The following is a 13759-nucleotide window of genomic DNA, read 5'->3' as shown; positions in this document are numbered from 1 at the left end:
TCAGTCAGTCGAAATGCGTGACTTCTGCTTGAGTCGTGATCTCAGGGTCATGGGATCGGCCCCGAGTCGGACTCTGTGCTCAGCATGGAGTCTGCTTGTCCCTTTGCTACCCCCCCTCCCCCACTCCGGCTTGTTTTCTCTCTTTCTCTCTCCTGCTCCCTTTCAAATAAATTAAATAAATAAATAAATAAACAAACAAATAAATAAATAATCTTTTTAAGAAATAAATTAAAAAATAGACATTACGAGACATACAAAAATATCAAAGAAAAAAATCCGACTGCCAAGGAACAGTGTAACCCGTGGAGCTGGATTCACAGGTGACCCGAATGTCAAGGCTCTAGTGGAAAAGGTAGACGACATGCAGGAACCGACAGGGAATTTCATCGGGGAAGATCGTGAGCGTCAAAGAGGAACAGGCAGGAAATTAAAAAGTGGACGGGGAGCTGGAGAATGGCCTCAGCGGGCTCATCAGGAGGCAGGACCGCCGAGGAAAGAATCAATAAAAGAACAACCCCGTAACGTGCTGTGAATCTTTCCACGGGATCTTCGTCTCTCAGAGCCACAGGTTTCTCACCAAATTGGATGGAATCGTTCTTGCTTCTGAGTGATTTAAGGGAAGAAACACTGGAGACATTTTTTTTCTTTTAAGATTCTATTGATTTATTTGGGGGGGGGGGCAGAGGGAGCGGCAGGCTCCCGTCTCCAGCGGGCCCCGGGTCATGACCTGAGCCCAGGGCAGCCCCCCCATCCCCCCCGGCCCCCCAGCATCACTCTCCTGGCGGCCTCGTGTCTGAATGAGCCTCCGTCCCGTGCTGGTCCTCCGAGGACCGGCCCTTAGGCGGCTCTTGTTCACCTGCAGTTGTAACAGCGACGTAACGGCGGCCCGTGCAGATTCTCGCGGACCTATCCAGTTATTTCCTTTTTTTTTCTTTATTTTCTCAATCCTCAGGCATGAAGCTGCTGCGGACAGTGGTGCGCATGGGTTTTTTAAGGCTTTTAGACCGTTTGTCAAAGTGCCCTTGGGAAGCGTCTCCGAAGTCACACCTAGACCAAGGGCCTGTGGCAAGCTTGAGTTACCAACCTCTACGCCCTCAACAGCTCTGGACGTCGGGGCCTTCTTACTCCCGGCCGTACGCGTCTCCCAGAGCGGACAGTAACAGGAGAGCAAACGCTTCTGCCTGCGTTCCCCACAGAGGTTCCGGTTTTCCGACCCCCGCTCTGGGCCTGCCTGGAGCATTTCTTCTTCGCTAGAAATCAGTCAAGGGACCAAGCTGGTGCCCTAAGGACTCTAAATCCCGGCATGCCTTGCAGGCACCCGGGGTAGGTGAGGGATGCACCAGGGGAGCCTGGGACTTGCCCTGCAGTGCTGCAGCCTGGGTCACCGAGGCTGGCGCAGGTGTGGAGGTGGGCAGGTGAGACTGAGTCATGCGGGACACTGGGCATGGTTTCCTGGATCGGCTCCAGAGTTGACACAAAGGTTCCAGTAACGGGCAGCTGAGCTGAGCTAATTGCTGCTGCTGTCGCCCTGGCCCGGGCCTGCATGTGGCAGGGGAGGAGGAGGGGAGGGAAGGAGGGGGAGGAGGGGAGGAGGGGGGAGGGGAGTGAGCGTGAGGACCCGACACTCCCCACGAGGGCCCCACGGGAACAGAAGCTCACTCTGCATCCTTCCCACAGGATCCAGAAGCCCCCGAGAGCATCTCTCACTGACCCCACCCACCACCCCAGGCGGGTTTGTGGGTGAGCTGACACTCCCCAGAGGGCGCACCTAGTGGTGGCACTGCAGGTGCCGGTAAGCAGGTGAGACTCAGCATCGCCGGGCGCCTGGCGCGTCAGTGGTGGGGCCGAGGGAGGCCCGGGAAGCCAGGGTTCACATCCTGATTTCTTCTCCTCACTGGCTCTGAAAACTCGAGCCGTTTCTTTCTCTCTCTAAAGCCTCAGTTTCTCATCTGGGGAACGATCCTACCTTGCGGGCCTGCTGGGGGGCTTACATGCCTTTGGAGTTTCTTGGGCTCCAGCCCAGGCTCCCTACGCCCCCTGGGCCACCTCTTCCCAGCCGCGTCCCCTGTACCCAGCGTAGAGCCAGGTACGCGGCGGGCCCCCACTGTGCAGTCGCAGGGAGGATTAATGAACGTGGTGCCTTGAAGCACCGGCGGCCCATTGCGTGGCACCTGCTAGGCGCCCAATAAGAGCCTGGCCGTCAACGCTAACCCCAGGTGCTGCACCTTCCTCCCCTGAGCCTCGGCCTCACCTGGAGCTTGGGGCTCTCACGTGGATCTGTGCTCTGCTCTACACATCATGGAAGGTGCTTACGCTGCGGGCACCAACTCAGGGCCCTGTTCTTCCTGAGACAAGAGGGGAGCTAAGGGAAGACATCGACATGAGGAGCTGTTGCATGGATGGAGGAGGGTCGCCAGGCCGCTGCTCCCTCAGCAGGGAGAGAGCTACCTACCTGCGTGGGCCGCGGGCGCGCAGAAGGCCAGGCCTGGGGGCATCTGTTACACGCCGTGCGGGCTGCAGGTGCACCTGCATGTGAGAAAGTGGGACACTGCCTAGTAAGCCTCGGCCCTTGTCCCCACCCAGGCCCTCATAGCACCAGGAGCTGGCTGGCTTTCTACACTTGTGTTTTTTTTTAAGATTTTATTTATTTATTTTTTTGGGGGTTGGGCGAGGGAGAGGGAGACAGAGTCTCAAGCAGAGTCCCTGCTGAGCATGGAGCCCGACCCGGGGCTCGTCTGGCGACCCTGAGATCGCGAGCTGAGCCGCAGTCAGGAGTCCGGCGCTTAACCGACGAGCCACCCCAGGTTTCCATACTCGTGAGCGGGAGCCCCCCACGGCCGCCATGCACTCGCCCGCCGACGCCTGGACAGCGTCACTGTGCCGGGTACACGGGGGCACACGGGGGTACACGGGAGTACACGGGGTACGGACGAGCTCCGAGGCTGGGAGCAGGAGCAGGCGCTGGGCGTGCGTGTGCCCCGCAGGGCCTGAAGGCGGCCTCTCCGGGTGGCTCAGGCTGGTCGGTGGGCACACGGCGGACTTGGAACATCGAGGGGGACGGCAGGAGCCGCTCCTGGAGATCGCGGTCCGCGGGGAGCGCTGGCCCGGCCCGCCGGCCTCCTCCTCCTCCTCCTCCTTGTTCTTCTTTTAAGATTTTATTTATTTATTCATGAGACCGAGAGAGAAAGAGAGAGAGAGAGAGAGAGAGAGAGACGCGGGCAGAGGGAGAAGCAGGCCCCTGCGGGGAGCCCGATGCGGGACTCGATCCCAGGACCCCGGGATCACACCCTGAGCCGAGGCAGACGCTCCACCACTGAGCCCCCCCGGGGCATCCCAAATCCTCTGATTTCTTAACAGAAGCCGGAAATCCAGGTTATGAACATCGTCCTGGTTATAGAAAGTCGACAACTGCTCCGTGTCGGCACGATAGCTGCAGATGTGTGCGGCAGGGGCACGGGGCGGCCCAGGGGAGCGCGGGGGCCACGGGGCGCAGGAGCCGGCCTGGGACCCGGGCGGCCACTCAGGGGCCTCACTGGCTTTCGTGCTCTGCTCTGCTGTGGCCATTTGGGGATTTTTATGGACTTTTAACAGGCGCCCCGGTTTGCATTTTGCACAGCGCCCTGCAGCTTACGCAACTGGTCCTGACTGGAGGGGGGGTCTAGACCCGCCTGGTGGGAGATGGCCGAAGGGGGGCCGGAAAGGCTTCCAAAAGGGGGTCGGAGGGCTCAGTTGCTTGAGCTTCTGATCCTTATTCAAGTCTTGATCTCAGGGTTGTGAGATCGAGCCCCAGGACCTGCCGGGTGCTGAGTGTGAAGCCTGCCTAAAATCTCCGCCCACCCCTTTCCCTCTCCCCACCTTCCCCCTCGCACCCCCACTCCCCCTCTTTCCCCTCCCCCTCCTCCTCTCTGAATAAAACCAAACCAAAACAGTGGGGTCTGTTGTACCTGAGGAAAGAGATGGGCCTTGTCAACACAGGGCTGGGGCAGGGCGCACCTGGGGTTTAACGCCCTGGGGAGGGAGGTCGAGGCTGTGAGTGTGTGTGATGTGTGTGGACATATGAGTGTGTGGTTGACACATGACCGTGGGTGTGGGTGTGGGTGTGATGTGCATGGGTGCAGGTGTGCGGGGTGTGGGCCGTGAGCATCCGCCTGTGGCGGCGCGGGCACGTGCATATAAGCAGGTGTATGTGGGGTATGAGTGGAGCATGTGCGTGTCAGTGATGCGACGTGTGTGCACAGGCCCCAGACGCCGGCAGGGAGAGGTGCCCACAGACGCCTGGAGGAGGACGGCGCGCTGAGCACACACGCAGCCGCTTGACCGCAGCCCCAGGAGGGCAGGGAAGGGCACCGCTGCTCTGACCCGGGGGAGGCGAGGCTGTGGGGAGAATCCGGGGGCTCACCGGGGAGGCGACTCGCCCAAACACGGGAGGGGGCCGCCCTCCCACCCACCCCACGGGAGCAGATAAGAGGTGACCTGCAGCCGGGCAGGCCGCACACACCCAGGCAGGCTGCACACAGTCGGGCACGCCGCACACACCCGGGGAGGCCTCATACACCCAGGAAGGCCTCACACACCTGGGCAGGCCGCACACACCTGGGCAGGCTGCACATACTTGGGCAGGCCTCACATACCTGGGCAGGCCTCACACACCTGGGCAGGCCTCACACACCTGGGCAGGCTGCACATACCGGGGCAGGCCTCACACACCTGGGCAGGCCTCACGCACCTGGGCAGGCTGCACATACCTGGGTTAGGCTGCACACACCTGGGCAGGCCTCACACACCTGGGCAGGCTGCACATACCCGGGCAGGCCTCACACACTTGGGCAGGCCGCACACACCCGGGCAGGCCGCACACACCTGGGCAGGCCGCACACACCTGGGCAGGCCTCATACACCCGGGAAGGCCTCACGCACCTGGGCAGGCCGCACACACCTGGGCAGGCTGCACACAGTTGGGCAGGCCTCATACACCCGGGAAGGCCTCACACACCTGGGCAGGCCGCACACACCCGGGCAGGCCTCACACACTTGGGCAGGCCACACACACCCGGGCAGGCCGCACACACCTGGGCTGGCTGCACACAGTTGGGCAGGCCGCACACACCTGGGCAGGCTGCACACACCCGGGCAGGCCTCACACACTTGGGCAGGCCGCACACACCCGGGCAGGCTGCACACACCTGGGCTGGCTGCACACAGTTGGGCAGGCCTCATACACCTGGGAAGGCCTCACACACCTGGGCAGGCCGCACACACCCGGGAAGGCCTCACACACCTGGGCAGGCCGCACACAGTTGGGCAGGCCCCACACAACCGAGGAGGCCACACCCAAGGAGACACCCCCTGCACTGCCGCAGGGCCCATCTCTGCTGGGGGTGGGTCCCCTGGTGGCTGGGGTGGGGTGGGGAGGAGCGGGGGTGGGAGTAAGGGTGGCTGACACCCGCCAGAGGGGACAGCAAGGAGGGGGAAGGAGAAAGGGCAGCCTCGGGGTCGGGCCTGAGCCCTCCGCGGCCTGAGGGGGAAGCGGGTGGAGAGCCACTGGGGGAAGGCCCTCGGCTCTGCTGCTCTCCCCAGGGGCCCCCCAGGCTGCAGCAGGGGGACCTATGCCTGGGGTCCGGCCCTCACTCCACTGGCCAGGGGGTGACCTTGGCCTGGCCGCGAGCCTCCGCAGGGACACGGGGACACCCAGTCTCCTCAACGGGCTGTGGTGCAGCTCAAATGAGATAATGGGGTAAGGAAAGCACCTCATAAACCAAAAAGGGCGGGACAAAGGTCAGAGTGGAACACTGGGCCCCATGCCACCTCCCAGCCCTTGGGTGGAGGATGAGGGGCTCGGCCCGGGCCCAGCCCCCTCCCCGGGGGGGACCCTCGGGTGAGCACCCATGGCCAGCGGCTCCGCGTCAGCACGGGGGACACGGAGCATGGGGGCAGCGTGCTCCAGGCTCCTGAGGTGCAGCCCGCACCTGGCAAGGCGCCGTCGGGCAGCAGGGGTCCCCTCGCTGTCGGTCCCGAGGACCCCAAGACAACAGGGGCGGAGAACCCAGCGCGGCACATGGAGCATCTTCATTCCCAGGAAGTGAGGAGGTCATTCTTGGGCCGAGATGCCACCGAAGGCTCCAGACCAGGTGGCCTGACCCGCGGGGAGCCCAGGGTCTCTCCGGCACCTGCACCCTCTCCCTCACCCACTAACCTGCTTGTGCCGCAGAAGCAACCCCGGCTCCAAAGGCGTTTCTTCTCCCAAAGAAGATCGGGGTCCTTCCACGCCAGCTGCCCCACTGGCCCCGTTACCTACTCGACCGGGGCTCCGCAGAGCGAGGCCAGCTGTGCCGCCTGGGCCGCGCCCTCCCTCACCCCCACCCTGCGGCCAGTGCTCCGGCGTCCCCGAGGCCACCGAGCGTCTCCAGCTCACAGACTGCCTCGTCACCGGGCCCGCGGCGCGTGGAGCCTCCCACGTGGGGCACTTCCCACTGGACGGCCCACCTCCAGTTGGGGAAGCGCCTGTCCTGCACCCCCTGCGGTGTCACCGTGGAGACAGAGCAACCCGGGTGGGGATGCCCTGGGATGAGGCTAGGGGAGCCCTAACCCTGGGGCGCCGCAGGGGGAAGCGGCCGTGGCCCCAGGGAACTGCCCCGGCTGGCTCCCCGGCCCTATGGACCTCACTTTGTGCATCTGTAATCGGGCGGCGGCCGTGTCCTGGCTCCGCGGGGCACGGCCCGGTGGGCTGCAGGGCACCAGGCTGGCGAGCGGCCGTTCCCCTCCCCGTCCTTCCTCGGCCTCGGCGGGCGCGTCTCCGTCTGCTTCCTCGGTGTGCGGCCCGCAGGGCTGGGGGCCCAGGCATCTGCGCCATGGGGCTCGACACCCAATTCTGGGCTTCCGGAGCGTCGGCCAGGAAGCAGGCCCCAGGGCTGGTGGCCGAGGCGACCGGGCGAAGGCGTGAGGGCAGCAGGGCCTGCGCAGGGCTCCCTTGCACGGAGCCTGGGAAGCTGGCGCCGTGTCACCTGTCTCCTTCGCTGGCCTCCCGGCCCCGGGGCAGCTTGTCTGCGAACCGGGCCTCCCACCCTAGGACACCTGTCCCTACCCCTGCACCTCTAGCCCAAGACCTCCTGCCCTGGCCCCTCCTCCAACCCCATGCCCTCGTCCAATCCAGAGGCCTGAATTTCAGCGCGCGGTGAGCTAAGACAGAGGTTAGAAAAGCCCAGAAGACACTTTATTGGAGGTCTCTGCCTCCATCCACAGGAGGAGGAGCCAGGAGCCCCATCCTGAGGGTCCCAGCATCTCCCCGCCCCTCGCTGGCCCGGCCCAGGGCCCAGAGGAGTCAGTCTGACCACTAACACGTGGTGGGAGAGGAGCGGGGACGGGAACGTCTTAGAAAAAATAGATCTCTATGTACATCTGACGTATTTATAGCACATAAATTAGGGAGTGCTCTGACCCCTGCCTGCGGAGTCCAAGCACTGGGGTGGGAGCCAGTCCAGAGAGCAGGTGCCGGAGGCCCCTCTGTCCCCGTCTCGCAGGCCCCTGGGGCTCCCCCTGGCCCCGTGGCTCAGTCCAGGCGTCTGTAGGAGGAACGTCGTGTCTGCGGCTGCTGTCTGGGTCGGGTCTGAGGACACGTCAGGTCAAAGGAGCGGCCCCGGCAGCTACGGTCAGCAGACGAGCCGCCTCCAACCCCAGGGCTCGTAACTCCAAGAGGAGGGCAGACAGGAGAGGCCACAGCCCCGGATCCCAGGATGACGGCTGAACGAGGTGCCGGACGTCGGCATCTCTCCACAGCGCGGCCGAAGCCCGCCCAGGTGGGGCCCGGCGGTGGGGCGCGGCGGTGCTCCCGGGAGGGCCCGCGGGCTCAAGTCCGTGCGTTTGGTCCTGGGTCCACTGCAGGCCCTCAGTTCCGACTCCCGGCAGCCTCTTCCTCCTTCCAGCCGCTGGAGTTTTTGCCGAACTTGTAGACCAGCCGCCGGCCATCCACCCGCTCCAGGATCCCCCGTTTGTAGTAGTACCTGCGTGCGGAGAACAGCGCTCAGAGGCGCCCGGGTAGGGAGCCGCCGGGCCGCTCAGGCCCTCCGCTGGCCGCGTCCTCTGTGCGTGACCCGCCCCACCGCTGCCAGCCTGAGCCTGATCCACCTCCGGGAGCTCCCCCGTCTTCCCCCCTGCAGGGAGGGGCTGCCTCTGCCCCCCTCGTGCACTCCGAGCCTCGAGGACCCGCCTCTACCCTGGCTCCTCTGTACCTTGTGGCTCTCTCCTGGGGCTCATCATGAAACCACATGGTCTTAGGGCTGGAAGGGACCTTAGTCGTAATTCAGGGGGAAACTGAGGTCCAGACAAGCAATTTCCTTGATTCAAGGTGGGGAGCCTGGGCTTGGTGTAGGCTGCGTGGCTCATGCTCTTTCTACCAGCAAGAGCTTTTCTCAGGACGAGCCTCGCAGGTAATGCAAAGAGGTGCTGCCAGGGGAGGTTTCCTGTGCTTGCTGCGCAGCCTCCTGCCTGCTCCGGGCCACCCGGGGGCAGGCCCTACTGTTGCCCTCGCTCTCCAGGACGCAGGTCTGGGGGGCAGGGACGACCGGGGGAGCAGTGCCCGCGCGGCCCCCCGGCTTCGCCGCGTCACCAGGGCCGGGCACCCGCTCACCTCATGGCTCGGCTCAGCTTCTCGTACGTCATGCTACTGTTTTTCTTCTTCTGGCCCCACAGCTGGGCCACGGCCTCTGATCGCAGGAACTTGAAAACACCCTCTTGCCGGTTCTCCCACTTCATGAGGCCTTCGTTGAGCTCTGGGTGGATGAGGATGTCCCGGATGAACTCCCACAGGTGGGTGCCTCTGGGGGCTGCAAGGCCAGACGCGTCAGCCGGCGGCCCAGGTGGTCCCTCGCCCCCAGGCCCATCCCAGCGCCCTGCCCATGGGCGGCCGCGTCGCCACCTCCCCTCCCCATTGCACGCAGCACAGATGTTTTACTCGCTGCCTGGCTGGGACCCGATGGGGACTGAGGCACGCTACTGCCTGAAGGAACCCGCGGTTGGGGGGTGCCACGGTTAAAAAGCAAACGCCCCGACGATCGGTGAGAGCTTGGAGAGTATGGGGCGAGAGCTGGCCCCCGCCTGGGGGACAAGAGGGCAGCTTCCTGGAAAAAATAGCCAGGGAGCCGGGCCTAGCGTGGGGGGGAGGGAGACTTGGGGAGAAGGAGCTCGGGGCCTTCACCCCGCAGCTCCCAGGGGCCGGCTGGCTCCCACCAGGCCCCGAGGCCAGGCCTAGAGGCCGTCCCAGCAGGTGGGACGGAGCAAGTGTGCAGAGAACTGGAGTGGGGGGTGGGCTGGGAATCTGAGCTCTCGTGCCTCAGTTTCCCCTCCCCTCCAGCACCCTCAGTCTAGGCTCTGTGATCAGCCGGTGACCCGCACACACAGCTTTGCCCTGTGCGGGCTGTGACGGCGGGAGGGAGGGGCAGTGTGTCCAGCCGGGGACCACGGGACAGCACGGCACCCGCGGCGCCATAGGGAACCTGCCGCCCAGGCCCCCACGCAAAGGGGCCAGGAGCTCACCGTGCTTGCTCTTCTTGCCCTCCAGACACTCCCGAGACTCCTTGCTCAGCTTGCGGGGCCGGCCCCGTTTCCGCTTCCCGTGCTTAGGGTCTCCCTTCTTGTAGTCAGGAAAGCCGTCTGCGAGGGGGGCCGGGGTCAGGCAGGGTCAGGCGGGGAGGCCTGGGGGGCCGGGGCAGCTGCGAGCAGGGGGGCAGCCCTGCAGGCATCAGGCATGAGGGGACAGACCCGCCCCATGGGACACTCCCTGCACTCACCCCTAGAGAAGAGCTTGCTGTCAGTGGGATCCAGGTCCACGTCACTTCCACCGGAGTCTGAGGAGTGGGGGCTCTGGGAGGTGGCAGTCCCTAGGGAGGCGGGGCCGGGGTGAGCTCCTGGGGTCTCAGGCCCACCCCCACCCGCTCTGTCCCTCCCAGGAAGCGCAGGGCACCGGGGCTGCGGGTTGGGGGGAAAGGGAGGCTGTGGCCCAGGCCAGGACGCACCTGCGGTGGAGACGTCGGAGCTGCCCGGGGAGAGGGCGCCGGGGCCGTAGCTGCCGGGGAAGTAGGGGCCGGCCTGCCGGCTCTCCTCCAGCATCTCCTGGCTGAAGGGGCTGCCCTGGTCTGGGAAGAGGAGGCGAGGGCTCAGACGGGGCCTGGGGCCCAAGGACCCTGGAGCTGGGGCACACTGGGCGGGGGGCGAGGGCTCTCACCAAAGGGGCCCAGGCTCTCCTGGAAGGCCATGCTGTCCTTCTCCAGCAGCTCGATGATCCAGCTGAGCTCGTCGGGGAAGCTGGCGGCTGGCGGGGAGGAGGGCGGGTCAGAACCCGGCTGGCGCCCCCGTCCCACCCCCCGGGCCCCGCAGCCGCACTTACTGAGGTCCCACAGCTGGGAGTACAGCTGGTCCCCCAGGGGCCCAAAGACCAGGCGCAGCTCCTCGGGGGCGCAGTTGCACAGCGTGGCCCCGTCCATGTCGCACCGCGAGAAGTCGATGGCGCTGGCGTCGTACTTGTTCTTCTCCACTTGGTAGCTGATCCAGTCCAGAACCTGGGCCTTGGACCACAGCTGGGGCTGCTTCCCTGACCAGCTGGCCTTCTCTGCAAGGCACGGCGCGATGTCAGGTGGCCTGAGCCACCCGGACCTTCACAGCCCATTTCTGGCACCGGTTCGGGCTCTTGCAGGCACTGACTCCCCCCCCCCGCCCCCTGCCCGCCCCCAGTTCCCAGGAGGGGCGGCGGGGGCGCCACTCCCCACAGCTTCGCCCAGCACCTCGTAGCGGCCGCTGCCCCTCTACCCCCACATCTCAGCCTCTTGCCAGCGCCCTTGCCCCTAACGCTGGAAGAGGAGGACCCTCTTCCCTGCCGGCCAGCCGTGGATCTAGCAGGTTCTTAGCGGGTGACGCTCCCTCCCTTCCACGCCCCATCCCACCTGCTGAGACCCACCTGTGCCCTCCGGTGGCATCTGGGGGTTGCTCAGGGTCAGCACCAGGTCATCGGCTCCAAAGGCGGCCGCAGGGGGGGCAGAAGCCAGGGCGGGGTCCTCGGAGCTGTACATAGCACTGAAGTAGTTGCTAAAGACGTTGCTGATCTCGCAGGTTGCAGCCATGAGGCCACCTGGGGCAGAGGCGGAGGCCAGGTGAGGGCCAGGGTCCTGCCCTTTGCCCTCCGGCTCTTCTGTTCCGGCCCAGCCCGGGGCAGGACCAGCCCCAAGGGAGGTGACGAGCAGGGTGTCTCCGACGCCCCCTCTTCGTGCAGGGCTCCCAGGTCTCGGGGCTGCTGTGGGCGCCAGGCCTCCTGCTGCCCGCCCTCCCCCCCCCGCCCTCGAGTAGCACGGGCAGCGGGGCCACCCTGTCCCTCCCAGAGGCAGTGCGGCCGAGGCCTCCAGGCAGCTCAGGCTTAGGCCCCGCGGGCGGCTCTAGACCCCCATCGGGTTTCCCAGGGCCGGGCCACCGAGGACGGTGGGCGTCCTACCTGGAGGCGGAGTGTGGGTGTGGCGGGCAGCGGCAGGGACAGCAGGGACAGCGGGCAGGTGGGGAATCCAGGAGGGAAGAGCCGCGCCGGCGCTGGCCAGGAGCTCGGCGGTGTCTGGCCCGCGCGCCCCCTCCCGCCCTAAATAGAGGCGCGGGGCTCCTCCCCAGCCCGGCCCTTATAGCGCCTGGCGGTAACCTGAGCCGGTGGCTCATTGGATGGAGGGGATTTCCTGGCCTTTAGACTGGGCTTCTGGCCCCAGGTGATTTGCATATTTTGTGCCACTTGGCCCGGATCCTGGCAGGCGGTGCTGGGAAATCAGGCCCGGCTGGTTTAATGATTGTCAGAGTCTGTCATCCCGCACCCTCTGGGGTTGGGCACAGGGCACCGGCCTGGGCGGGTGGCAGGAGTGCCGCTGGGGTGGCGCAGGAGACCCCCCCGGGGGCCAGGCCGCGAGGGGCTGCGCGGACTGCTGGTCCCCAAACAGGCAGAGACCCGAGGACCGGGGCCGGCGGGGACAGCAGATGGTGGGGTTCAGGGAATTCACGCACAGCGCCCGGGTTCCCGAGGCTCCCCAGGCCGGGCCCTTTCCTGAGCTCACACTGGGCGGGGGCCCGGCCTGCCAGCCTCAGGGCCGCGTGTACCCGAGCCCCGGTGCCTGCGCCCTGGTGGCGTGTCGGAGCCCACGCGAGCATCAGCACTGCTGCAGCCGCCCGTGGGAGGGCCCGGGCCCGGGGCTGCGCCGAGCCGCGCGGCCGTGTTTAGCCCCCGTCGGGTCTCCCTTCCAGCCTCCGCGCCCTCGCCCTCCCCCGCCGCCGCCGGGCACCTGTCTGCTACCCTCTAGTGGCCAGAAGCCTGGCTCCCTGGAGGAAAGGCGACTCTCTCCCACACCGGGTACAACACCGGGTAGTCCTGGCCGCCGGGGGGCCTCTGGGGCCCGGGGGGCCCGTCTAAGCGTCTAAGCGCGCAGACCCCGCCGGAGACCCTGACACGGCAGCACAGACGGGGAGGAGGCGGCCCAGGCCTGCGTTCAGGCGGCCGCCCGGCTACGCGGTTCTGCTGGCCTCCCCACGGGTAAAAACACGGTTGTTCATGCTTAATAGCCCCTAAGGTCTCCTCCAGACTAGTTCTCAGCATCTGGGATCTGGGAGCTGGGTACCCCTCCCACGCCCCCCGTTAGCGCCAGGGCGGCCAAGCTTAGGCTCGGTGGGCCAGGTAGCCGCTCACACAGGGTGGCTCCCCTCCGGAGCTGACCCCTCCCTTGTCCCTAGCGCCAGGTGACTAACAAGGCCACCTCCTGGGACCCTCTCCTCTTTGTCCCTGCAACTGCTGGGCCCCCAGGACGGGGCTTGGGCTCCAGGGCCCCCTCCCCTTGGCCACAGGTGGCTGGAGAGCCCCGGGGGCTGGCGGTAGGATTTTCCCCAGCCCTTCAGGGGGCCTCCCCCAGGAGCCCGAGGCGGGCACACCCTCCACCCAGTCACTCACCCTGGAATGTGGGCGAACCGGCTTCTAGCCCCAGGACGGCTCACATGCTCCCCTGCCCTGGGGGATACCTGGCCAAGGCTCCCGAGGGTGGGATGAGAAGGATGTTTGCCTTCACGGGGCTTCACATTGGGGACGGGCCGAGATAAGGAAGCCCTATAGGCCGGCCCTTATCTCCTGGTGTTGATGCCCCCGCAGCCAGCAGCGCGGTGGTGTTATGGGTAAGTGGGAAGGACTCCAGCTCGAGGTCAGGGCCTGGGAGGTGTTGTGGGGAGGAGCTGCAGTAGGACGGGGGCGCAGCCCCCCACGCTCTCCCCGGGAGGCCTGGTCCTGGGGGTATGGGGTGGCAAGAGCCCGGCCCCCGCCCTCTACGAGGGCAGCCGCGTCCCGCAGGACTAGGGGGGCCGAAGGCGGAGAGCAGGGCCGGCAGCGCAAGGCGGGGTCCCCGTGCTGGGCACCGCGAGCACTCACCACGCTAGTGGGGCCCAGGAGCGGCGGTCATGGCACCCCAGACACCACGCTGGGCAGTCGGGGAGGCCTGCGGGCGGCACGTGGACGCAAGGGCCCGAAGGAGCCTCGCAGGGTCCGCCATCAGAGCGCCAGGGCCGAGGACGAGGCCATCACCCGCCGGCCCGCCGCCTCTGTCCCCTAACTCGTGCGAGGAGCCTCAAGGAGCCTGTCTGGGGGCTGCACCGCGTGCTCTCTCCCAAGCCCTGCGCGGCGGAGGCGGAGGCCGATGACCTCCAAAGCCAAGAACACAGCCAAGGCGGAGACTCAAGAAGAGATAAGTGTCTGGTGAGCCCCCTT

General features: G+C 66.1%; 1 protein-coding gene and 1 long non-coding RNA gene across 3 annotated transcripts; both read right to left on the bottom strand.

Annotated features, from left to right (window-relative positions):
- Positions 1 to 266: 266 nt before the first annotated feature.
- Positions 267 to 3826, bottom strand: LOC144315298 (uncharacterized). The gene is made up of 3 exons (XR_013381042.1): positions 2453 to 3826; positions 2252 to 2362; positions 267 to 1539 (listed from the first exon to the last, which is right to left on the bottom strand). It is a non-coding gene; the product is annotated as an uncharacterized LOC144315298 (long non-coding RNA).
- Positions 3827 to 7188: 3362 nt separating this feature from the next.
- Positions 7189 to 13106, bottom strand: ELF3 (E74 like ETS transcription factor 3). 2 transcript variants are annotated; one of them, XM_077902471.1, is made up of 9 exons: positions 12956 to 13106; positions 10946 to 11116; positions 10379 to 10600; positions 10217 to 10303; positions 10008 to 10127; positions 9783 to 9872; positions 9529 to 9645; positions 8624 to 8819; positions 7189 to 7997 (listed from the first exon to the last, which is right to left on the bottom strand). In XM_077902471.1, exons 2-9 carry the CDS (start codon positions 11106 to 11108, stop codon positions 7883 to 7885), a joined length of 1110 nt encoding a protein of 369 aa, XP_077758597.1. In that variant the 5' UTR covers positions 11109 to 11116; positions 12956 to 13106; the 3' UTR covers positions 7189 to 7882. The 2 variants fall into 2 exon arrangements, with proteins under 2 accessions (XP_077758597.1, XP_077758596.1); XM_077902470.1 differs by lacking the exon at positions 12956 to 13106 and adding an exon at positions 11474 to 11860.
- Between the last annotated feature and the right edge of the window lie 653 nt (positions 13107 to 13759).

Source organism: Canis aureus, chromosome 6 (genome assembly GCF_053574225.1).
Source record: "Canis aureus isolate CA01 chromosome 6, VMU_Caureus_v.1.0, whole genome shotgun sequence".
NCBI lineage: Eukaryota > Metazoa > Chordata > Mammalia > Carnivora > Canidae > Canis > Canis aureus.
Note: the sequence above shows the minus strand (reverse complement) of the source record. Positions and strands in the feature narration are given on the sequence as shown.

Coding starts and splice junctions, on each gene's coding strand:
- ELF3 (XM_077902471.1), bottom strand. CDS start 11,108: ATGGCTGCAACCTGCGAGATCAGCAACGTCTTTAGCAACTACTTCAGT. Junction 9,873..10,007: donor CTCCGACGTCTCCACCGCAG/GTGCGTCCTGGC, acceptor CCGCCTCCCTAG/GGACTGCCACCTCCCAGAGC. Junction 8,820..9,528: donor GGGCAAGAAGAGCAAGCACG/GTGAGCTCCTGG, acceptor CTGGCCTTGCAG/CCCCCAGAGGCACCCACCTG.